At 34.0% G+C, this 25,621-nt stretch overlaps 1 protein-coding gene across 1 annotated transcript; it reads right to left on the bottom strand.

Moving 5' to 3' along the window:
• Window positions 1-1,631: 1,631 nt before the first annotated feature.
• Window positions 1,632-25,621, bottom strand: LOC117333831 (heat shock factor 2-binding protein-like). The gene is made up of 9 exons (XM_033893245.1): window positions 25,462-25,621; window positions 24,053-24,185; window positions 22,531-22,634; window positions 19,911-20,060; window positions 18,046-18,178; window positions 6,264-6,387; window positions 5,177-5,280; window positions 3,943-4,043; window positions 1,632-2,582 (listed from the first exon to the last, which is right to left on the bottom strand). Exons 1-9 carry the CDS (start codon window positions 25,474-25,476, stop codon window positions 2,472-2,474), a joined length of 975 nt encoding a protein of 324 aa, XP_033749136.1. The 5' UTR covers window positions 25,477-25,621; the 3' UTR covers window positions 1,632-2,471.

Raw genomic sequence — 25,621 nt, forward strand, 5'->3', positions numbered from 1 at the left:
TGTAGTTCCCTAAACAGTTATTTATATAATAAAAACATTGTTCAATCTCCGCTTTGTCTGTGCGGCCAAGTTGAAAACGCTACCCATTTCCTTTTAGAATGTGCCAGGTACGACGACATAAGAAGGCAGTATTTATATTCCTTATCTTTTAATATAACAACAGATATCTTACTATGTGGGAACCAAACACTTTCACCACAAGAAAATAAGGTCATCGTCTTAGCTGTTCAAGATTATATACTTAAAACAAACAGGTTTTCATAAAATTTTATTTATTCCAAAAGCATGTTTTTGTACTTAAAGTCAAGTTGTCTGTCTCAACAATCTGAACTCTACACCAAGTATTCACCATTTTCCTTTTCTTCTCCTTGCTTAAACTTTTGTTATTCATTGTTAATATATGGTCTTATATGCCAATAATATGTTGTCCATCCTCAATATATTTGCTGTTTATGATAAGGTGATAGATTTACATAAGTGTCTGAGACACTTGTTTCTATTTCCTATTCTGTACATCCAATTTTGTAACTATACATGTTTTGAAATGTCTGAATAAAGAAAGTTTAAACTAAACTGCCTAACCTTTTGAAGTCTTTTGAAGAGATCGGTAGTAGGATTATGTAGGTATACATAGGTGGAGATTTTGTACGGAAAAAATAAGTTTGAAAAAATAGGTAAGAATTTCAATGGCGATAGGATGCTTCACTTGTTTTAATATATAGGTATTTCTGGCTATTTTTCAATATAAGACTAGACATGCCCCCATGGGTGACCCGAACACAAATTGTACACTGTTGAAGATGTTTTTGATATAAAGTTCACACCATCCTAAATTTCAACTAAATCCGTTCATATTTACTCAAGCTATTGTGTACACAAGTCCAATCGATGGTAATGAAGCTGAAAAGTGTCATAATTTTGTACATTTGTAAGTTATGATCAAATCAACCGCATTACTGAGCAACTCATCCAAGATTTTATTGATATATGACCGAGTACCTAATTTCATCAAAATCTTTTCATCTTTACACAAGTTATCATGTTCCCATGATCAAATAGATGTTACAATTGAATTGTTTCCACTTTTAATCAAAACCAGTTCATAATTTCTCAAGTTATCTACGAACTCACAAGAAAAAAGTTGATGTACTTGTAAGGATGCGCAAATAGCGATGGCAATAGGATACCTTTAGCTCAGGAAAGGGTAAAAATGCTGATTTGTTAAGAGCTAAATCCAAGGAAATATAAAACAATACAATGTGGCTATTGGTAATTCAGGAAAAGTCTAATAAAAGATGATTTTAAAAGTGGTCAAGATCATTCATATGAACCATGAACTACACATCCAAGCTTCATGAACTAATATGAGTATAAGCCTTTTGATTAAATAAACATATTAAACCTGGCACTGTAGTGGTCAGTCAGCCCGATTACAAGTGATCAGAAATGTGTACTAAAGGAGACAACTCCTGTCACTGACATCATCCAGAAATTTCCATAGACGTCCAAGACTTTTCGAGACTTTCCAGGACTTTCATTAAAGCTGTAATGCTTTTTAGTGAATATAATGTACCTTGACTTGTCAACTTGTCATATTACATAAAACAAAACAAAAAAGATATAAAAAGATAAAGACAAACCATGATTTTATTTTAACATCAAAGACATAAATTTAAGGACATCAAAAAGCAATGAAGTAAAATTGAAGGATTTTAAAGACATTAAACTGAATTAAATTTAAAGATTTTAATTGTATATGTGGAAACATGATCTGTCAATAGACATCATCTTCCTACACTCAAACAATAAAACATCAAATTCATGATTACAATAGATTAGACAACTGTGGACTGACAATATCAAACAGGTTACCGCTCCAATAAAGTTCACCTTCGATGTCATCAATTTAGCCACGAACAAAGTTCTAACTTAGGTTTGTTCAGAAACTACTTTTTGGAATTGTGTAACTAAATAATTCAACACGTTAACACTGCATGAACATCATGTGTGTCAGAATGCAAAATATAACTTTATATGTCACCAGTCTGAGTGAGACTGGAGTGAGTGAATCACAAGTCTGAGTGAATCTGGAGTTAAGTCACTGTTCTGATTGAGTGAGACTGCATGTAGTCGAATGAGTCACTTATCTGATTGACTGAGATTAGAGTTAATTGAATGAGTCACTGTTCTGATTGACTAAGATTCGAGTTAATTGAATGATCGATCAGTCACTGATCTGATTGACAGAGATTAGAGTTGATTGAATGAGTCAGTGTTCTGATTGACTGAGATTAGAGTTGATTGAATGAGTCACTGATCTGATCAACCGAGATTAGAGTTGATGGAATAAGTCACTGATCTGATTGACAGAGATAAGAGTTGATTGAATGAGTCACTGTTTTGATTGACTGGGACTGCAATGTTGTTGAATGAGTCACTGTTCAGAGTGAGACTGCAGGGAGTTGAATAAGTCATTGTTCAGAGTGAGACTTAAGTTGAATGTCAGAGATAACTTCTTGCACTAGCTGGCGTACCTCTGCACTTTTGTCCTTGGCAAGTTGCTGTAAGGCTGACATCGGTAACTGAAAAATTGACAAACTTTCCAATCAATTGATGATAATCATCACAAGAAATCCCAAAGAAATCTCAGAGGGATCATGGCACCATTGAATGATCTTTATTTGGGTCAATGTAAGATTTAACTTTTTCTATTTTCTCATCTTTCCTCTAAATCATTTGAAAGCAAGTGGAACCTATTCTGCAAAATTATAAAACTGATATGGTGTTCTATCTGTGATTTCATTTCTCTTATATCATTCTAAAAATCAAATGGACAATAGAGACTGCAAATTAAATTTAAACCTACATATCAAGTTTGAGAACAATCTGTACTTCTAATCTCCAGAAATGACAAACATCAACTGAAGGCTGCCTGCAAGCCATTTCTTTTCCATGATCATACTCAAAATTGAACAGGCACAACTATATGGATAAAGGAGAACCGTCAAGAAATTTGAGAAATACCCTTCCAGTTCTTCTCAAGAAATAGCAATAACAAGCATCATTTATGGACAAATATTTACATTTGCCTGGCAATGCCACTAAATAAACTAACCAAAACAAAGTGTTGTCTATGAGAGTGTAACTGACACCCAAAGCATGCCATGATTCCAGTGCGTAAGAATACATGTACAATGTAAACAAAGATGGCTGTCAATGTGAATCGAACTCTGAACTCCTGAGTGACCAAACACAAGACATTTGAAACAACTAAACTAAATGGTATAATATCGACAAAAACACATCAAATAAAGAAAATATGATAATAAATAAAACATTGTGAAAACCAATATCATTATTTTTGTCGTTTTTGTATGCACTAGCTATTGTGTGTGGCAATCTGCACGTGAGAAGAAAGGCTGTTCCAGTTTTGAAACGGTATAATTTCGCGATTGACGATAAGGCGGGAAATTTAAATTATAAGTCGAAACCAACATATTTTTCAAATAAAAACAATTCATCAAACGTAAATATAAGCATAGCGCGCATTATGACATGTTTGTCTGCAAAGCTCTGTCATTTATATCGAACAGAGATGCCATATCAAGACAGTTTAATGCTTAAATAAACAGATCACAGAGTTACAGTGCGATTTGAATGGCCTATCATCTGATGAAGGATGGACTAAAGCTCGGATATAATGAAACCTTCACTTTATGCTCAGGTAGGAGAGATACCTTGGTCAAAGGGAGATAATTTAGACAGTCCATATCTATATCAATCTAATTAAAATTAGACTTGTAAATTCCACTCCTCTACGTATTGTAGATAATTAATAATACGATAATTAGCTGTTAAAACTTGTATACCAATATACTGTTATAGGATTTAAAATGTCTACATACTGGCTAATGTTCTCAGACTATATATGAAATCTCCTACCACTTCGTTAAGCTCAAGGATAGCGCCGACACGTGCTCCATCACACAGGATAGACTGGATCAGACGTAAGGCATTAGTCTTGTTATCACTCTCCTTCTCATCTGTAACATAAACACCAGTCACATAGTTCTTGGGCATTATTACAATGCTAATGACTTAAAATATCAGTGAAGATTAGTCTATTTAGAAACTGGTAGGCACAGCAAACATGAAAAATCTGATATATATGTCAATGTTTGTGAATTATTGAGAAAAAAACATTTTCTTTACCATTGTCACTTATAAAACAGTTACAGCACAACTAAACATGTATATCAAACATGAAAAATAGTGAAATATGTCCCTATTGTACAGCAATTAAACTATATACCATGGTGAATCATTCTTTGATATGGTTATTTACTAAAGGACGAAACAAATAATTATAATACAATGTACATGCATGTATACTGTGGAAATTTAACATTATGTGCCTTTAACTTAAAGCCTCTAGATTTTTGCTTCTAGATATAAAACAATATCAAGTTAAACCTCATAATCTGTGATTTTGTCATGATTTATATGTTACTAAAACATAGAGAGGTTTAAAGACATAATTCCATAAAAGGATTGTATTAATTTCATGTATTTTGAGAAGAGTTATCTCCCTTCAACTACTGGAACAATATTTATGAAAAGTAAGTATGAAAAAAGCTTAGGACAGTCTCACAAGCTAAAGTAACTTATATAATGAATGGAAAATGTACTTCGCAAACTGTTTCAAGTACAACTGAAAAAGAAGAAAAGAAGTAACTTCAATACACCCCCTAATTGGAGATGCTTACTTACTCTGTAAGATCTTTGATACTGAGACAGTAACCCGACCACACCCCCTTTGGAGTTGCATGGTTACCTACTCTGTAAGATCCAGGACAGTAACCCGAGCATACCCCTTTGGTGTTGTATGGTAACCTACTCTTTAAGATCAAGGACAGTTACTTGACCACACCCCCTTTAGAGCTGGTTACCTAATCTGTAAGATCCAGGACAGTTACCCGACCACACCCCCTTTGGAGCTGGTTACCTACTCTGTAAGATCCAGGACAGTAGTTCCAGTACGCCCCCTTTGGAGTTGGTTACCTACTCTGTAAGATCCAGGACAGTAGTTCCAGTACACCCCCTTTGGAGTTGGTTACCTACTCTGTAAGATCCAGGACAGTAACCCGACCACACCCCCTTGGAGTTGGTTACCTACTCTGTAAGATCCAGGACAGTAGTTCCAGTACGCCCCCTTTAGAGTTGATATACTTGATTCCCTTCTGGTTGATGCTAATGTTGTACAATGCCATGAGGATCAAGCTGGAGACAGAAACATTAATAATGATGATGGAGGATATGATATTCAGTTTTCTTCTTTTCTGGTCACTATATATATTTAATTGATCTAGATAAACAACTGGTTTCCCAGATACAAACTTCATTCCTCTGGATAAATGAGAAATACTTTAAATTATTCTATATCAGACACATCTGTCTTTATAAAAGAAAAATGCCTCTGTAATATGTCCCAACGTACTTAAAAATTACACTGTCAAATCACAGTTGCTGCCACAACAGAAGTTTTTTTTTTTTTTTTTTTTAATAACAGGCTGTTTCACCCAAAATTATAAACATTCTTAACACACTTGATAGACAAAATCATTTTCAAAAATACTCAATAATACAATACAATAATTATAATAACAATGAACACTAAGTTCTTTTGGATAGTAAATTATCCTCGAACAACAACCTCCATTTGAGGAATGTAACCACACCAGTAGGCAATAAAAATTTACCTTAATTTTTTTTTTTAAATTGTTGAGGCATTTAAAGATTATTATCTGACAAGAGAATTTTAAGATTGGAATAACATGTTGTTTTAGAGGTATCTAAAATATCAACTGTACTAATAATGGAAAAATCAGCAACAGTTTCCAAAACAGATAGGGTCCAGATTATAGACAGCTACGGTTTTAACTTTGATTTTTTTTTTCTTTTTTTTTTTTTTTAAACATGTCCACCACATAAATATCACTCTAAGTGTTAAATAAATCAGTAAAAACTGCACTATCCAATACTTCGTATGCAGATTTAAAAGTTTTTGACAGGTGAATATTCAAATTCCTGGGTCTAGATAAAAACTTCTAGAAAGTAAGATTTCTGCCTAAGGAGTCAAATTTTCAAATGTTTATTGCACCAACAATGTAAATACATCCATGAGAAGTAAAGATCAGCATTGAAGATGAGGCAATAACATCTTACCCTGCAGCATTAATGTAGCTGAATTATTATTAAATTACTTTTTTAAGCGAGCACTTTTGCCATTGGGAGCCTCGGATAAGACACTGAGGAAAGCGTCAATCACCTGTCGGCCATTCTGGTTTGTGATGAGGAAGTCTCGACCATAAGCAGATGCAGCTATATCTGAAAATGAAATGTCACATGAGGTTGTTATTCTGTAGTAAACCAGGCATCGCAAACGATACAATTTTTACAAATCCCCTCGCGTGTTAACACATGAACTCTGACGCAAAATGGGGGGTGGGGTTATTGCAGGACATTGAAATAACATCAATTGTCATTTGCACTGAACTGCAATAGACGTAGATGGGCATATTATCAGGCATGGGCTCATTGCCAGATAAATATGGTATATATTGTTATCCATTCAACAGTATCTGGTTACGCATCACACTAGCAACTTCATTTCCTGATAGTCATTATAATTATGTGTGTATCTAAATGCATATATAAGCATTTTCCTTTGTTCAGAAGGTTTAATTGGCATAGTACATGATTATTTTCTTGGACCAATATATGAAGTTTGGTCAGGATCCATTCAAAAATGAAGTCGCAACAACACTGACAAAGATTTTCTATAAATAGTAACGGTGACCTTGACCTTAACCTTGGCGCCCTGAAACACGAACTTGTTTGAGGTATTGCCATGCTTGACCCATATATGAAGTTTGGTCAGGATTCGTTCAAAAATGAAGACGCATTACAGCGCTGACAAAGATTTTCTATAAATAGTAACGGTGACCTTGGCCTTGACCTTGGTGCCCTAAAACACGAACTCGTTCGAGGTATTCCCATGCTGGACCCATATATGAAGTTTGGTCAGGATCCGTTCAGAAATGAAGTCGCAAGAGTGCTGACAAAGATTTTCTATAAATAGTAACAGTGACCTTGACCTTGATCTTGGCACCCTGAAACACGAACTCGTTCGAGGTATTCCCATGCTGGACCCATATATGAAGTTTGGTCAGGATCCGTTCAGAAATGAAGTTGCAAGAGTGCTGACAGAGATTTTCTATAAATAGTAACGGTGACCTTGACCTTGACCTTGGCACCCTGAAACACGAACTCGTTCGAGGTATTCCCATGCTGGACCCATATATGAAGTTTGGTCAGAATTCGTTCAAAAATGAAGTCGCAAGAGCGCTGACAAAAAGTGAACATACGTATGTACGTACTTACGTACGAACGGAACGCTATATCCCCTCCCCTGACTTTCGTTGCGAGGGGATAATAACCATTACCATTATTAGATCACTGTAACACCAATCGCTGGTTTCAATGATCAGCATGTACTGTAGGAACTTTATATTATAATTTTAGTTAGTATTAAAGATACTAGGTTCTTATCTTTAAAACTCTAATAAAACACTGACCATTGTTTTCATAATATTGTAATTTTATACATGAAGTAAAACTGTATCACCAATTAACAATTACACACTTTTGAAAATATGAAACTATTTCATACACGCATATATTTTTTTTCTTACTTTAAGTGTGAAATGAAAAGTTTTGTTATCATTTTGACACAATACTTGATTCAACACTATCAGTTATCTATACATGTTAAATTCCAGTAGTAACATTTTACCTACTAAAGATTATTATTTTGAGTGTTAGTGACAAACCTCAATAAACATCAAACTTATTTTGAGTGTTGGTGACATCATTCTACCTCAATAAACATCAAACTTATTTAGAGTGTTGGTAACATCATTCTACATCAATAAACATCAAACTTCTTTAGAGTGTTGGTGACATCATTCTACCTCAATGAATATCAAACTTATTTTGAGTGAACATCGAACTTATTTAGAGTGTTGGTGACATCATTCTACATCAATAAACATCAAACTTATTTAGAGTGTTGGTGACATCATTCTACCTCAATAAACATCAAACTTATTTAGAGTGTTGGTGACATCATTCTACATCAATAAACATCAAACTTATTTAGAGTGTTGGTGACATCATTCTACCTCAATAAACATCAAACTTATTTTGAGTGTTGGTGACATCATTCTACCTCAAATAAACATCAAACTTATTTTGAGTGTTGGTGACATCATTCTACCTCAATAAACATCAAACTTATTTAGAGTGTTGGTGACATCATTCTACCTCAATAGACATCAAACTTATTTTGAGTGTTGGTGACATCATTCTACCTCAATAGACATCAAACTCATTTTGAGTGTTGGTGACATCATTCTACCTCAATAAACATCAAACTCATTTTGAGTGTTGGTGACATTCTACCTCAATAGACATCAAACTTATTTTGAGTGTTGGTGACATTCTACCTCAATAAACATCAAACTCATTTTGAGTGTTGGTGACATCATTCTACCTCAATAAACATCAAACTTATTTTGAGTGTTGGTGACATCATTCTACCTCAATAAACATCAAACTTATTTGGAGTGTTGGTGACATCATTCTACCTCAATAAACATCAAACTTATTTTGAGTGTTAGTGACAAACCTCAATAAACATCAAACTTATTTAGAGTGTTGGTGACATCATTCTACCTCAATAAACATCAAACTTATTTTGAGTGTTGGTGACATACCTCAATAAACATCAAACTTATTTTGAGTGTTGGTGACATACCTCAATAAACATCAAACTTATTTAGAGTGTTGGTGACATACCTCAATAAACATCAAACTTATTTTGAGTGTTGGTGACAAACCTCAATAAACATCAAACTTATTTTAAGTGTTGGTGACATACCTCAATAAACATCAAACTCATTTTGAGTGTTGGTGACATCATTCTACCTCAATAAACATCAAACTTATTTAGAGTGTTGGTGACATCATTCTACCTCAATAAACATCAAACTTATTTAGAGTGTTGGTGACATCATTCTACCTCAATAGACATCAAACTTATTTTGAGTGTTGGTGACAAACCTCAATAGACATCAAACTTATTTTGAGTGTTGGTGACATGCCTCAATAAACATCAAACTTATTTTGAGTGTTGGTGACATCATTCTACCTCAATAGACATCAAACTTATTTTGAGTGTTGGTGACATCATTCTACCTCAATAGACATCAAACTTATTTAGAGTGTTGGTGACAACATTCTACCTCAATAAACATCAAACTTATTTTGAGTGTTGGTGACATCATTCTACCTCAATGAATATCAAACTTATTTTGAGTGAACATCGAACTTATTTAGAGTGTTGGTGACATCATTCTACATCAATAAACATCAAACTTATTTAGAGTGTTGGTGACATCATTCTACCTCAATAAACATCAAACTTATTTAGAGTGTTGGTGACATCATTCTACATCAATAAACATCAAACTTATTTAGAGTGTTGGTGACATCATTCTACCTCAATAAACATCAAACTTATTTTGAGTGTTGGTGACATCATTCTACCTCAAATAAACATCAAACTTATTTTGAGTGTTGGTGACATCATTCTACCTCAATAAACATCAAACTTATTTAGAGTGTTGGTGACATCATTCTACCTCAATAGACATCAAACTTATTTTGAGTGTTGGTGACATCATTCTACCTCAATAGACATCAAACTCATTTTGAGTGTTGGTGACATCATTCTACCTCAATAAACATCAAACTTATTTTGAGTGTTGGTGACATCATTCTACCTCAATAAACATCAAACTTATTTAGAGTGTCGGTGACATCATTCTACCTCAATAAACATCAAACTTATTTTGAGTGTTAGTGACAAACCTCAATAAACATCAAACTTATTTAGAGTGTTGGTGACATCATTCTACCTCAATAAACATCAAACTTATTTTGAGTGTTGGTGACATACCTCAATAAACATCCAACTTATTTTGAGTGTTGGTGACATCATTCTACCTCAATAAACATCAAACTTATTTTGAGTGTTGGTGACATCATTCTACCTCAATACACATCAAACTTATTTTGAGTGTTAGTGACAAACCTCAATAAACATCAAACTTATTTAGAGTGTTGGTGACATCATTCTACCTCAATAAACATCAAACTTATTTTGAGTGTTGGTGACATACCTCAATAAACATCAAACTTATTTTGAGTGTTGGTGACAAACCTCAATAAACATCAAACTTATTTTGAGTGTTGGTGACATCATTCTACCTCAATAAACATCAAACTCATTTTGAGTGTTGGTGACATCATTCTACCTCAATAAACATCAAACTTATTTAGAGTGTTGGTGACATCATTCTACCTCAATAAACATCAAACTTATTTAGAGTGTTGGTGACATCATTCTACCTCAATAGACATCAAACTTATTTTGAGTGTTGGTGACAAACCTCAATAGACATCAAACTTATTTTGAGTGTTGGTGACAAACCTCAATAGACATCAAACTTATTTTGAGTGTTGGTGACATGCCTCAATAAACATCAAACTTATTTTGAGTGTTGGTGACATCATTCTACCTCAATAGACATCAAACTTATTTTGAGTGTTGGTGACATCATTCTACCTCAATAGACATCAAACTTATTTAGAGTGTTGGTGACAACATTCTACCTCAATAAACATCAAACTTATTTTGAGTGTTGGTGACATCATTCTACCTCAATAGACATCAAACTTATTTTGAGTGTTGGTGACATCATTCTACCTCAATAAACATCAAACTTATTTGGAGTGTTGGTGACATCATTCTACCTCAATAGACATCAAACTTATTTTGAGTGTTGGTGACATCATTCTACCTCAATAAACATCAAACTTATTTTGAGTGTTGGTGACATCATTCTACCTCAATACACATCAAACTTATTTTGAGTGTTGGTGACATCATTCTACATCAATAAACATCAAACTTATTTTTAGTGTTGGTGACATCATTCTACCTCAATAAACATCAAACTTATTTGAGTGTTGGTGACATCATTCTACCTCAATAAACATCAAACTTATTTAGAGTGTTGGTGACATCATCATTCTACCTCAATAAACATCAAACTTATTTTGAGTGTTGGTGACATCATTCTACCTCAATAGACATCAAACTTATTTTGAGTGTTGGTGGCATCATTCTACTTCAATAAACATCAAACTTATTTTGAGTGTTGGTGACATATCATTCTACCTCAATAGACATCAAACTTATTTTGAGTGTTGGTGACATCTTTCTACCTCAATAGACATCAAACTTATTTTGAGTGTTGGTGACATCATTCTACCTCAATAAACATCAAACTTATTTTGAGTGTTGGTGACATCATTCTACCTCAATAAACATCAAACTTATTTAGAGTGTTGGTGACATCATTCTACCTCAATAAACATCAAACTTATTTTGAGTGTTAGTGACAAACCTCAATAAACATCAAACTTATTTAGAGTGTTGGTGACATCATTCTACCTCAATAAACATCAAACTTATTTTGAGTGTTGGTGACATCATTCTACCTCAATAAACATCAAACTTATTTAGAGTGTTGGTGACATCATTCTACCTCAATAAACATCAAACTTATTTTGAGTGTTGGTGACATACCTCAATAAACATCAAACTTATTTAGAGTGTTGGTGACATCATTCTACCTCAATAAACATCAAACTTATATTGAGTGTTGGTGACAAACCTCAATAAACATCAAACTTATTTTAAGTGTTGGTGACATACCTCAATAAACATCAAACTCATTTTGAGTGTTGGTGACATCATTCTACCTCAATAAACATCAAACTTATTTAGAGTGTTGGTGACATCATTCTACCTCAATAAACATCAAACTTATTTAGAGTGTTGGTGACATCATTCTACCTCAATAGACATCAAACTTATTTTGAGTGTTGGTGACAAACCTCAATAGACATCAAACTTATTTTGAGTGTTGGTGACATGCCTCAATAAACATCAAACTTATTTTGAGTGTTGGTGACATCATTCTACCTCAATAGACATCAAACTTATTTTGAGTGTTGGTGACATCATTCTACCTCAATAGACATCAAACTTATTTAGAGTGTTGGTGACAACATTCTACCTCAATAAACATCAAACTTATTTTGAGTGTTGGTGACATCATTCTACCTCAATGAATATCAAACTTATTTTGAGTGAACATCGAACTTATTTAGAGTGTTGGTGACATCATTCTACATCAATAAACATCAAACTTATTTAGAGTGTTGGTGACATCATTCTACCTCAATAAACATCAAACTTATTTAGAGTGTTGGTGACATCATTCTACATCAATAAACATCAAACTTATTTAGAGTGTTGGTGACATCATTCTACCTCAATAAACATCAAACTTATTTTGAGTGTTGGTGACATCATTCTACCTCAAATAAACATCAAACTTATTTTGAGTGTTGGTGACATCATTCTACCTCAATAAACATCAAACTTATTTTGAGTGTTGGTGACATCATTCTACCTCAATAGACATCAAACTTATTTTGAGTGTTGGTGACATCATTCTACCTCAATAGACATCAAACTCATTTTGAGTGTTGGTGACATCATTCTACCTCAATAAACATCAAACTTATTTGAGTGTTGGTGACATCATTCTACCTCAATAAACATCAAACTTATTTAGAGTGTCGGTGACATCATTCTACCTCAATAAACATCAAACTTATTTTGAGTGTTAGTAACAAACCTCAATAAACATCAAACTTATTTAGAGTGTTGGTGACATCATTCTACCTCAATAAACATCAAACTTATTTTGAGTGTTGGTGACATACCTCAATAAACATCCAACTTATTTTGAGTGTTGGTGACATCATTCTACCTCAATAAACATCAAACTTATTTTGAGTGTTGGTGACATCATTCTACCTCAATACACATCAAACTTATTTTGAGTGTTAGTGACAAACCTCAATAAACATCAAACTTATTTAGAGTGTTGGTGACATCATTCTACCTCAATAAACATCAAACTTATTTTGAGTGTTGGTGACATACCTCAATAAACATCAAACTTATTTTGAGTGTTAGTGACAAACCTCAATAAACATCAAACTTATTTAGAGTGTTGGTGACATCATTCTACCTCAATAAACATCAAACTTATTTTGAGTGTTGGTGACATACCTCAATAAACATCCAACTTATTTTGAGTGTTGGTGACATCATTCTACCTCAATAAACATCAAACTTATTTTGAGTGTTGGTGACATCATTCTACCTCAATACACATCAAACTTATTTTGAGTGTTAGTGACAAACCTCAATAAACATCAAACTTATTTAGAGTGTTGGTGACATCATTCTACCTCAATAAACATCAAACTTATTTTGAGTGTTGGTGACATACCTCAATAAACATCAAACTTATTTTGAGTGTTGGTGACAAACCTCAATAAACATCAAACTTATTTTGAGTGTTGGTGACATCATTCTACCTCAATAAACATCAAACTCATTTTGAGTGTTGGTGACATCATTCTACCTCAATAAACATCAAACTTATTTAGAGTGTTGGTGACATCATTCTACCTCAATAAACATCAAACTTATTTAGAGTGTTGGTGACATCATTCTACCTCAATAGACATCAAACTTATTTTGAGTGTTGGTGACAAACCTCAATAGACATCAAACTTATTTTGAGTGTTGGTGACAAACCTCAATAGACATCAAACTTATTTTGAGTGTTGGTGACATGCCTCAATAAACATCAAACTTATTTTGAGTGTTGGTGACATCATTCTACCTCAATAGACATCAAACTTATTTTGAGTGTTGGTGACATCATTCTACCTCAATAGACATCAAACTTATTTAGAGTGTTGGTGACAACATTCTACCTCAATAAACATCAAACTTATTTTGAGTGTTGGTGACATCATTCTACCTCAATAGACATCAAACTTATTTTGAGTGTTGGTGACATCATTCTACCTCAATAAACATCAAACTTATTTGGAGTGTTGGTGACATCATTCTACCTCAATAGACATCAAACTTATTTTGAGTGTTGGTGACATCATTCTACCTCAATAAACATCAAACTTATTTTGAGTGTTGGTGACATCATTCTACCTCAATACACATCAAACTTATTTTGAGTGTTGGTGACATCATTCTACATCAATAAACATCAAACTTATTTTTAGTGTTGGTGACATCATTCTACCTCAATAAACATCAAACTTATTTTGAGTGTTGGTGACATCATTCTACCTCAATAAACATCAAACTTATTTAGAGTGTTGGTGACATCATCATTCTACCTCAATAAACATCAAACTTATTTTGAGTGTTGGTGACATCATTCTACCTCAATAGACATCAAACTTATTTTGAGTGTTGGTGGCATCATTCTACTTCAATAAACATCAAACTTATTTTGAGTGTTGGTGACATATCATTCTACCTCAATAGACATCAAACTTATTTTGAGTGTTGGTGACATCTTTCTACCTCAATAGACATCAAACTTATTTTGAGTGTTGGTGACATCATTCTACCTCAATAAACATCAAACTTATTTTGAGTGTTGGTGACATCATTCTACCTCAATAAACATCAAACTTATTTAGAGTGTTGGTGACATCATTCTACCTCAATAAACATCAAACTTATTTTGAGTGTTAGTGACAAACCTCAATAAACATCAAACTTATTTAGAGTGTTGGTGACATCATTCTACCTCAATAAACATCAAACTTATTTTGAGTGTTGGTGACATCATTCTACCTCAATAAACATCAAACTTATTTAGAGTGTTGGTGACATCATTCTACCTCAATAAACATCAAACTTATTTTGAGTGTTGGTGACATACCTCAATAAACATCAAACTTATTTAGAGTGTTGGTGACATCATTCTACCTCAATAAACATCAAACTTATATTGAGTGTTGGTGACAAACCTCAATAAACATCAAACTTATTTTAAGTGTTGGTGACATACCTCAATAACATCAAACTCATTTTGAGTGTTGGTGACATCATTCTACCTCAATAAACATCAAACTTATTTAGAGTGTTGGTGACATCATTCTACCTCAATAAACATCAAACTTATTTAGAGTGTTGGTGACATCATTCTACCTCAATAGACATCAAACTTATTTTGAGTGTTGGTGACATCATTCTACCTCAATAGACATCAAACTTATTTTGAGTGTTGGTGACATGCCTCAATAAACATCAAACTTATTTTGAGTGTTGGTGACATCATTCTACCTCAATAGACATCAAACTTATTTTGAGTGTTGGTGACATCATTCTACCTCAATAGACATCAAACTTATTTAGAGTGTTGGTGACAACATTCTACCTCAATAAACATCAAACTTATTTTGAGTGTTGGTGACATCATTCTACCTCAATGAATATCAAACTTATTTTGAGTGAACATCGAACTTATTTAGAGTGTTGGTGACATCATTCTACATCAATAAACATCAAACTTATTTAGAGTGTTGGTGACATCATTCTACCTCAATAAACATCAAACTTATTTAGAGTGTTGGTGACATCATTCTACATCAATAAACATCAAACTTATTAGAGTGTTGGTGACATCATTCTACCTCAATAAACATCAAACTTATTTTGAGTGTTGGTGACATCATTCTACCTCAAATAAACATCAAACTTATTTTGAGTGTGGTGACATCATTCTACCTCAATAAACATCAAACTTATTTAGAGTGTTGGTGACATCATTCTACCTCAATAGACATCAAACTTATTTTGAGTGTTGGTGACATCATTCTACCTCAATAGACATCAAACTCATTTTGAGTGTTGGTGACATCATTCTACCTCAATAAACATCAAACTTATTTTGAGTGTTGGTGACATCATTCTACCTCAATAAACATCAAACTTATTTAGAGTGTCGGTGACATCATTCTACCTCAATAAACATCAAACTTATTTTGAGTGTTAGTAACAAACCTCAATAAACATCAAACTTATTTAGAGTGTTGGTGACATCATTCTACCTCAATAAACATCAAACTTATTTTGAGTGTTGGTGACATACCTCAATAAACATCCAACTTATTTTGAGTGTTGGTGACATCATTCTACCTCAATAAACATCAAACTTATTTTGAGTGTTGGTGACATCATTCTACCTCAATACACATCAAACTTATTTTGAGTGTTAGTGACAAACCTCAATAAACATCAAACTTATTTAGAGTGTTGGTGACATCATTCTACCTCAATAAACATCAAACTTATTTTGAGTGTTGGTGACATACCTCAATAAACATCAAACTTATTTTGAGTGTTGGTGACAAACCTCAATAGACATCAAACTTATTTTGAGTGTTGGTGACATACCTCAATAAACATCAAACTTATTTTGAGTGTTGGTGACATACCTCAATAAACATCAAACTCATTTTGAGTGTTGGTGACATCATTCTACCTCAATAAACATCAAACTTATTTAGAGTGTTGGTGACATCATTCTACCTCAATAAACATCAAACTTATTTAGAGTGTTGGTGACATCATTCTACCTCAATAGACATCAAACTTATTTTGAGTGTTGGTGACAAACCTCAATAGACATCAAACTTATTTTGAGTGTTGGTGACATGCCTCAATAAACATCAAACTTATTTTGAGTGTTGGTGACATCATTCTACCTCAATAGACATCAAACTTATTTTGAGTGTTGGTGACATCATTCTACTTCAATAAACATCAAACTTATTTTGAGTGTTGGTGACATATCATTCTACCTCAATAGACATCAAACTTATTTTGAGTGTTGGTGACATCTTTCTACCTCAATAGACATCAAACTTATTTTGAGTGTTGGTGACATCATTCTACCTCAATAAACATCAAACTTATTTAGAGTGTTGGTGACATCATTCTACCTCAATAAACATCAAACTTATTTTGAGTGTTGGTGACATTCTACCTCAATAGACATCAAACTTATTTTGAGTGTTGGTGACATTCTACCTCAATAAACATCAAACTTATTTTGAGTGTTGGTGACATCATTCTACCTCAATAAACATCAAACTTATTTTGAGTGTTGGTGACATTCTACCTCAATAAACATCAAATTTATTTTGAGTGTTGGTGACATCATTCTACCTCAATAAACATCAAACTTATTTTGAGTGTTGGTGACATTCTACCTCAATAAACATCAAACTTATTTTGAGTGTTGGTGACATCATTCTACCTCAATAGACATCAAACTTATTTAGAGTGTTGGTGACATCATCATTCTACCTCAATAAACATCAAACTTATTTTGAGTGTTGGTGACATCATTCTACCTCAATAGACATCAAACTTATTTTGAGTGTTGGTGACATCATTCTACTTCAATAAACATCAAACTTATTTTGAGTGTTGGTGACATATCATTCTACCTCAATAGACATCAAACTTATTTTGAGTGTTGGTGACATCTTTCTACCTCAATAGACATCAAACTTATTTTGAGTGTTGGTGACATCATTCTACCTCAATAAACATCAAACTTATTTTGAGTGTTGGTGACATCATTCTACCTCAATAGACATCAAACTTATTTTGAGTGTTGGTGACATCATTCTACCTCAATAAACATCAAACTTATTTTGAGTGTTGGTGACATTCTACCTCAATAAACATCAAATTTATTTTGAGTGTTGGTGACATCATTCTACCTCAATAAACATCAAACTTATTTTGAGTGTTGGTGACATCATTCTACCTCAATAGACATCAAACTTATTTTGAGTGTTGGTGACATCATTCTATCTCTCAAAAAACATGAATAGACCAAATTTTAATCTGGGTGTTCGACTAGCTGCTATTTTACAAACTTGTAATGATTCCACAGAGAGCCAAAATGAACTGTGTTTCTTCTTGGTCCTCCTTTGGCCAATCGGCCTTGTAGGCTGACACATAGCTCTGTAGGGTACTGGTAACCAGACACAGAAACTCATCCACTTTGGTCTGTTTCAAGTAAAAAAGGTATTTTTAATGCAATATATTTACATTTGCTCCGCATTTCCCCATTGACACAATGCTAAGAGGCAGTTGCCACCATACGCCTACAACACCCAGTGCCTCATGCTATAACACCCAGTGGGTCATGTGACATTAAAAAAGGCGGGATTTTTTTGTGTTGGTTTAGTTTTTTTCAAAGTTGACAAAAATAGCAAGACAATGTAAATATAAGTATTGAATACTGTTCATTGCTTAAATAATGTATAAATGATACGAAAATTCGTGCATAACAATATGTTACAGAAACTTATGATAAGACCCCACCCCATTCCACATATTTAAAATGAAATAGATTAATAGGACTTAACCATATCGCTTGCTATCTTAGCCTTTCTCAGAGAATCTTCAAACAGACAATTTAGATATTTGTGTATTTTTTGGAAAGAAATGGATAGACCAAATTAAAAACAAATGTTTGTGAAGCAGATTAATTTTTGTAGGTGCTTGCTCCTGCTTTAAATAAGTGCAAATTTAGTCCACAACATGTAAAAAATAGATTAATTTTCAAATTTGACAGCATAACATTCATGTTTGGTCCAAAAAGAACTTGCATGCAAACTTTCAGCATCATGTCACTGCAGGAAAAACTCCATAAAACTTCTACACCCCTAAACCAAAGTACAAACAATGATTCCGTCAATTTTTACAGAAATATTATTATAACATGAGTGCTATGGGGTGGAACAATATACACCAGTCTAATGTGATATACAATGATGTAGTGTTATATACTATCTTGTATTGAAAGATTTGTATCACATTTCGCTTGGTTATACATATTAGGTGATTGATGATACTATAACCCTCACCTTTCACTACAAAGTCAATTAAACGTTTCATTTTCTAACAGTTTGAGGAAGTGATCAGATCTAGAGGTTGGTCTCAATCTCATTAAACACAGCTTGATAACATGATTATGAAGTCAACCGCGAGAATTTTGAGAAATTGATTGGAAAATGTAAATAATTTATATATGGACATAAATCAAATTCTATGTTTAAATAAAGGGCAATAACTTTTGCAAAAATAGTCTAATCAAAATGCCATTCAGGGAAACACTACATATCATAGATATAATGCATAGTCCAAATAGGTGTCAAAGAGAGGTCGTAAAATGTAGATCTCTGGAGAAATAAAAGTTTAAGCCGCACAGACAACATACAATGTAACTTAATACTCCCATCAAATTTTATGGGCACATAAAAATGTGTTCATTTTATTTTTACAGACAGTTTTTAATGATGGTGCAATGACCTTACTCGCCAAAGTTGCTTTAAACAGACATCTTCCTCAACTTTAATCCATACTAAGATGAAATTGTTAATTAAGGAATGATTATATCAAGAATGAATCATTACATTACATAGATCGAGATCTAATTTCAAAATCTATAATAACAAACTCGAACCTCGCCTGAAGAATTTGTCTAAATGCCTTGTGTGGTGAGGTAGTTAAATTCACTATAAAGTATAGACTTTCATCAGTTACTAGTTGTAAGAAAGTATCACTGAACAATATCCAACCCCCCCCCCCCCCCCATTCAGTTCAACATTATTCTTTTCACCTAAAAAGAGATCGCAATTAAACAAGTGGTCCTAATAAGGAAGCAATGTGTGAAGTTTGATCGGTACATGTATGTACAACTGTCAGTCTATCATATAAACCCTGCTCTACCTACCCCGACCAGGATAGACTGGATACTCTCCTCACACCGCGACACCCTCCACAGTAGGGTACAGCAGGATGCTCCCAGACTGGAGCAATAGTCAGACTGTTGGGCTAGCTGTTCACTCAGGTCCCGAACTTCACATCGCATCTGTATATTGTCCTATAATATATATTGTTTCAGTAAGTTAAACCAAAAATGTCAGTTGTTTTTTACAGTAAGTCTAGCTAGCTCACACCACACCTGTACATTGTCCTGTATACAGTAAACCTCACACCACACCTGTACATTGTCCTGAATACAGTAAACCTCACACCACAACTGTACATTGTCCTGTATACAGTAAACCTCACACCACACCTGTACATTGTCCTGTACACAGTAAACCTCACACCACACCTGTACATTGTCCTGTATACAGTAAACCTCACACCACACCTGTACATTGTCCTGTATACAGTAAACCTCACACCACACCTGTACATTGGCCTGTATACAGTAAACCTCACACCACACCTGTACATTGTCCTGTACACAGTAAACATCACACCACACCTGTACATTGTCCTGTATACAGTAAACCTCACACCACACCTGTACATTGTCCTGTATACAGTAAACCTCACACCACACCTGTACATTGTCCTGTATACAGTAAACCTCACACCACACCTGTACATTGTCTTGTATACAGTAAACCTCACACCACACCTGTACATTGTCCTGTACACAGTAAACCTCACACCACACCTGTACATTGTCCTGTATACAGTAAACCTCACACCACAACTGTACATTGTCCTGTATACAGTAAACCTCACACCACAACTGTACATTGTCCTGTATACAGTAAACCTTACACCACACCTGTACATTGTCCTGTATACAGTAAACATCACCACAACTGTACATTGTCAGGTATACAGTAAACCTCACACCACACCTTTACATTGTCTTGTACACAGTAGACCTCACACCACACCTGTACATTGTCTTGTACACAGTCAACCTCACACCACACCTGTACATTGTCCTGTATACAGTAAACCTCACACCACACCTGTACATTGTCCAGTACACAGTAAATCTCACACCACACCTGTACATTGTCCTGTATAGAGTAAACCTCACACCACACCTGTACATTGTCAGGTATACAGTAAACCTCACACTGCACCTTTACATTGTCAGGTATACAGTAAACCTCACACTGCACCTTTACATTGTCTTGTACACAGTAAACCTCACACCACACCTGTACATTGTCCTGTATACAGTAAACCTCACACCACACCTGTACATTGTCCTGTATACAGTAAACATCACACCACACCTGTACATTGTCCTGTATACAGTAGACCTCACACCACAACTGTACATTGTCCAGTATACAGTAAACCTCACACCACACCTGTACATTGGCCTGTATACAGTAAACCTCACACCACACCTGTACATTGTCCTGTATACAGTCAACCTCACACCACACCTGTACATTGTCCTGTATACAGTAAACCTCACACCATTACTGTACATTGTCCTGTATACAGTAAACCTCACACCACACCTGTACATTGTCCTGTATACAGTAAACCTCACACCACACCTGTACATTGTCCTGTACACAGTAAACCTCACACCATGACTGTATATTGTCCTTCATACAAATACTGGTTCCTCTCATGACCAGTTGTAATTTAGAGTTGTCCTTTAGGACATATTGGACCAGATGATTACTTTACCTCATTTCACTTAAGTGTGATCGTTAGGGAAACCTTATCCTATATTTATCATCTTATACTGTTCATTTCTATGGAGAAAACACAGTTAAAATTTGTTTAATGTATACATGTCCTCCTGTGTGTTTTTGTTTGTTTTGTTCATGTCTGTTTCCATTACCCGCCCACCCCTACATTGAAATTTTAATCAGTTCTATTAAGTACCTAGGTGATCAAAGGATATATGTTTGATAAATTGCTGCTGTAAATTTCATCTGTTAAAAAGGAAAAACTGAAATAGGTACAGAAAGTAAACTAGTTTTATAATTACACTGTACATTGTATACAGACTTTGAATCATCATATTCCAAGACTATTCCAGCATTTTCTGTCTTTAAATTCCAGGACTAAATTTTCCAGCATTTTCTGTCTTTAAATTCCAGGACTTTTCCACAAATTTAGGTGGAACAGTTTTGGTAAAATTTAGATAGACAGTTATGTAACATTGTACAAAGTTTGATAATTATATTGGCTTATTTACATTTTATGAACAATATTGTAGTATTTATTGTAAACAAATTGTCTGTAAAAATGACAAAAGTCTTGGCGCATGATCACAACATTTAATTCTGCAGATTTGTTTTTCCATATATATTAGGTAAATATATAATTATCTTCTATATTTTAATTCAACACCATGCAGAAAAGACATAAATTGAAGGACTTTTCAAGGCATTAAGGCAAAATTCCAATACTTCCAAGGCATGGCACTGAATTCCCCGATTTTTCCAGGCTTAGGGGTAAAATTCAGGGACTTTTCATATATCTATATGAACCATGCCATATAACTACATTTTGTATATATACTGCACTAAATGAAAAAAAAAATCCTTTCAAGCATGTTCAGGCCTAACCTGCTTTTCCTTCTGGCAGTCTGTGATAGCCACCTCACACCGTGCTTTCCAGTGTTCTGTTTCTGTCAAAGCCTCCTCATATTTATGTTGAAGGTGGGAAAGTTCTGGGGAAAACAAAGATTTGAGAAGAACTACACAGGTTAGGTCAATGTAGCAGCAATGAAAAAAACATAATTGTTTGAGCTTTATGGGGTTAGAAAATGTCCTGTTTTGTCATTCTAAATTCAATAAAAAAAAATTTTTTTCAATTTTGGCATTAATTAATTGTTTTTATTACATTTTTCATTTTTTTTAATTATAATTGATAATTAGTTTATCACTACAGAAAACCCTTAACCTTTCAAAACTTTTGGTCTTAATACTGCACTTTTAGATTATGTTTAATGACAACACACTTCTGAAATAATACTTCAAATTTTCCAATTTTAATTGAGCTTTAATTGAATTACCAATTGTGCAAAGCTTAAAATTTTAGAATATTTGTGTGTGTGCTCTTTTTAAATACTTGGCACACCAGTAACCACTAGCAATAATAGCTCTGCAATAACTGTTGAAATGAAATGCCAAGTCAAGACTACATGTACAACAATATAATTATTTTTCCATCATTTGTATGCAGATTGCAGCTTTCTGATTGGTTGAGTTTTTTTATTTCATACCTTTATGGGGAAAAAAAAAAAAAAAAAAAAACATAAATAGCACGAAAAGGGGTTTAAACATTTTTTCTAATCACTAGCCCTGGGCAAGTAGACACCAAAAATCCACTAGCCCAAACTACAAAACTACTACTAGCCCATCAATATGGGGAAAATCGGATAATTACCCCTGGTAAAAATTCAGTAAACAACATATTCAGAAAGGCTCTTTCAGAAAATATGTGAAAAGCTAATGATACTTATTGCGATAACATCAGGTCTTGCATGATCAATTTGCACAAATGACTCCATATTATTCAGATTTATATCTAGAGTTAAGGTTTTGAAATGTACATGCTTTGGACACCCCATGAATAAAATTGAATTGAAATGTTTCTCTAGATCTGCTTAAGCAAGACAGTTTACTGCAGTAGGTATTTTCGTGATGTAGCCACTATTTACTACATTACACAACTGGACACATTAAAGACATTGGCTGTTCACAGGGTAATTATAAACTTAGCAAAATTAAGCAAACTTGGCATCGTCTTTTTTCTAAAGTGCTAGATTTAAAAAAAAAAAGATCTAAAGTGCTAGAAAGGGCTGCGGTGGCCGAGTGGTTAAGGTGTCCTGACACATTATCACTAGCCCTCCACCTCTGGGTCACGAAATTGAGACCCACGTGGGGCAGTTGCCAGGTACTAACCGTAGGCCGGTGGTTTTGCTCCAGGTACTCCAGTTTTCCTCCACATCCAAAACCTGGCATATCTTTAAATGACCCTGGCTGTTAATAGGACATTAAACAAAATAAACCAAACCTAAAGTGCTACTAGATAGTGGTAATATAAAACGTTGGCATTCAGCAACATGTAATGCAATTTCCTCACCTGTTTCCAAATGGTTGATCTTGCTGATTGCAGAGGTCACTCGTTTATTGACAACTTGGGGAAAGGTCTGTCTGAGTTGTGCGATCTCAGTGGCGAGTTGTGCCAAGTCATCTCTCTGCACTGCAACCCTGTCCTGTATCAGGGTAGAAATGTAACCATTAGTACAGGGGAAGGTCTGTGGAATAAGTCATAACAACTGGACCCCTATCTTGAGGTGTTATCCCAATATAATTTTAACCAGATCATCCCAGTCAAAGATCTTTTAAATGGAACATTGAATATCAGACTGGAATCAAAGATCTCCATGGTTTTAATTAGATTGGTATAAGTCAAGTCCCTACTTTTAACAATTCATTATAATTTTGTATAATTTCATTTTTTTAAAGTTTTTTATCATGAATGCAATAATCGAGAGACAAGAACATGCTTTCCACACATAACACATGACAACTTTGAAAGGCAGTGGTGTTCAATAACTTTTGAAAAGGATATCTTATCAAACGTCCTTGGCTAAATGAAGTTGCACATGACATTGTCAACAAATACAGATTCACAAAAATTGGATTTTCATAACAACAACATACTTGGGTACACTTACACATATTCATTATAATTTCAATTATACATGTATACTTACAAAGGTTAATATATCTAAAAAGTTGTTGAATCAAGATCTCCCCAATTTGTTTTTTCTTCTATTTAAATAGTAAATTACATATACATGTGCATGTTGTACATACATAGTCAAAATTGTCAAGGTCACTCAATGGACCTGAGAAATGTGGCCTTTATAGACAGGTGGCCTACAGTATACATAGATTGAATGATCAATCATGCACAATATCTTTGTTACATTGAATTTGGCAACTGAAAAGGGTGGCATTTAGAGTTTTTTGTTATGTACACTAATATATATTTTTGCTTTTACTGCAAAACCTATATTGTCTTAAATGTGAATGTCAACTGTGTCTTGACTTCCTCCCTTTTCCTTCTATAAACTAGTCTATACACATTAATCTGTGAAGTGAGTATTACTATCTCTTGTTGTGAAGTGATTATTACTATCCCCATGTTGTGAAGCTCTGGTTACACATATATCTTATCAATTCAACAAAATAACACTAACATGTTCGAGTGGTGTACATTGGCTCACTGAAGTGGCCACAATTTTTATTCACATTCTTAAAAATTTGGATAAAAACTCTTTTACTAACTGTCAATTCTTGATCAGCTGCTTACGTTAGGTGCAAATTTAAGCCTACAACGTTGTATGGTTATGGTTGTCCCTGACGTTTTAATGCTTTTTAATGAAACTGGTCCAGTGTGATACTGTGTTCAAAATGAAATATTAATTTCAAATCTTAGACAAAAAGTCAATAGGCCTAAATCCAGCAATAATCCTACCTCACCTCTGTTTTGCTCATCTTCTTCGTTTGGATTTCCCGCTAGACCAAACTGTCGTAAAGTAGTTCTGGTATGACTTTACGACATACGTTTTGCACACGGCAACAGTCCAAAGTAGGCTTCATACACGTCCCTGTGTTATTACGAGTTGTCGAGTTTTAAAAG

The sequence above is a fragment of the Pecten maximus genome, chromosome 9, assembly GCF_902652985.1.
Source record: "Pecten maximus chromosome 9, xPecMax1.1, whole genome shotgun sequence".
NCBI lineage: Eukaryota > Metazoa > Mollusca > Bivalvia > Pectinida > Pectinidae > Pecten > Pecten maximus.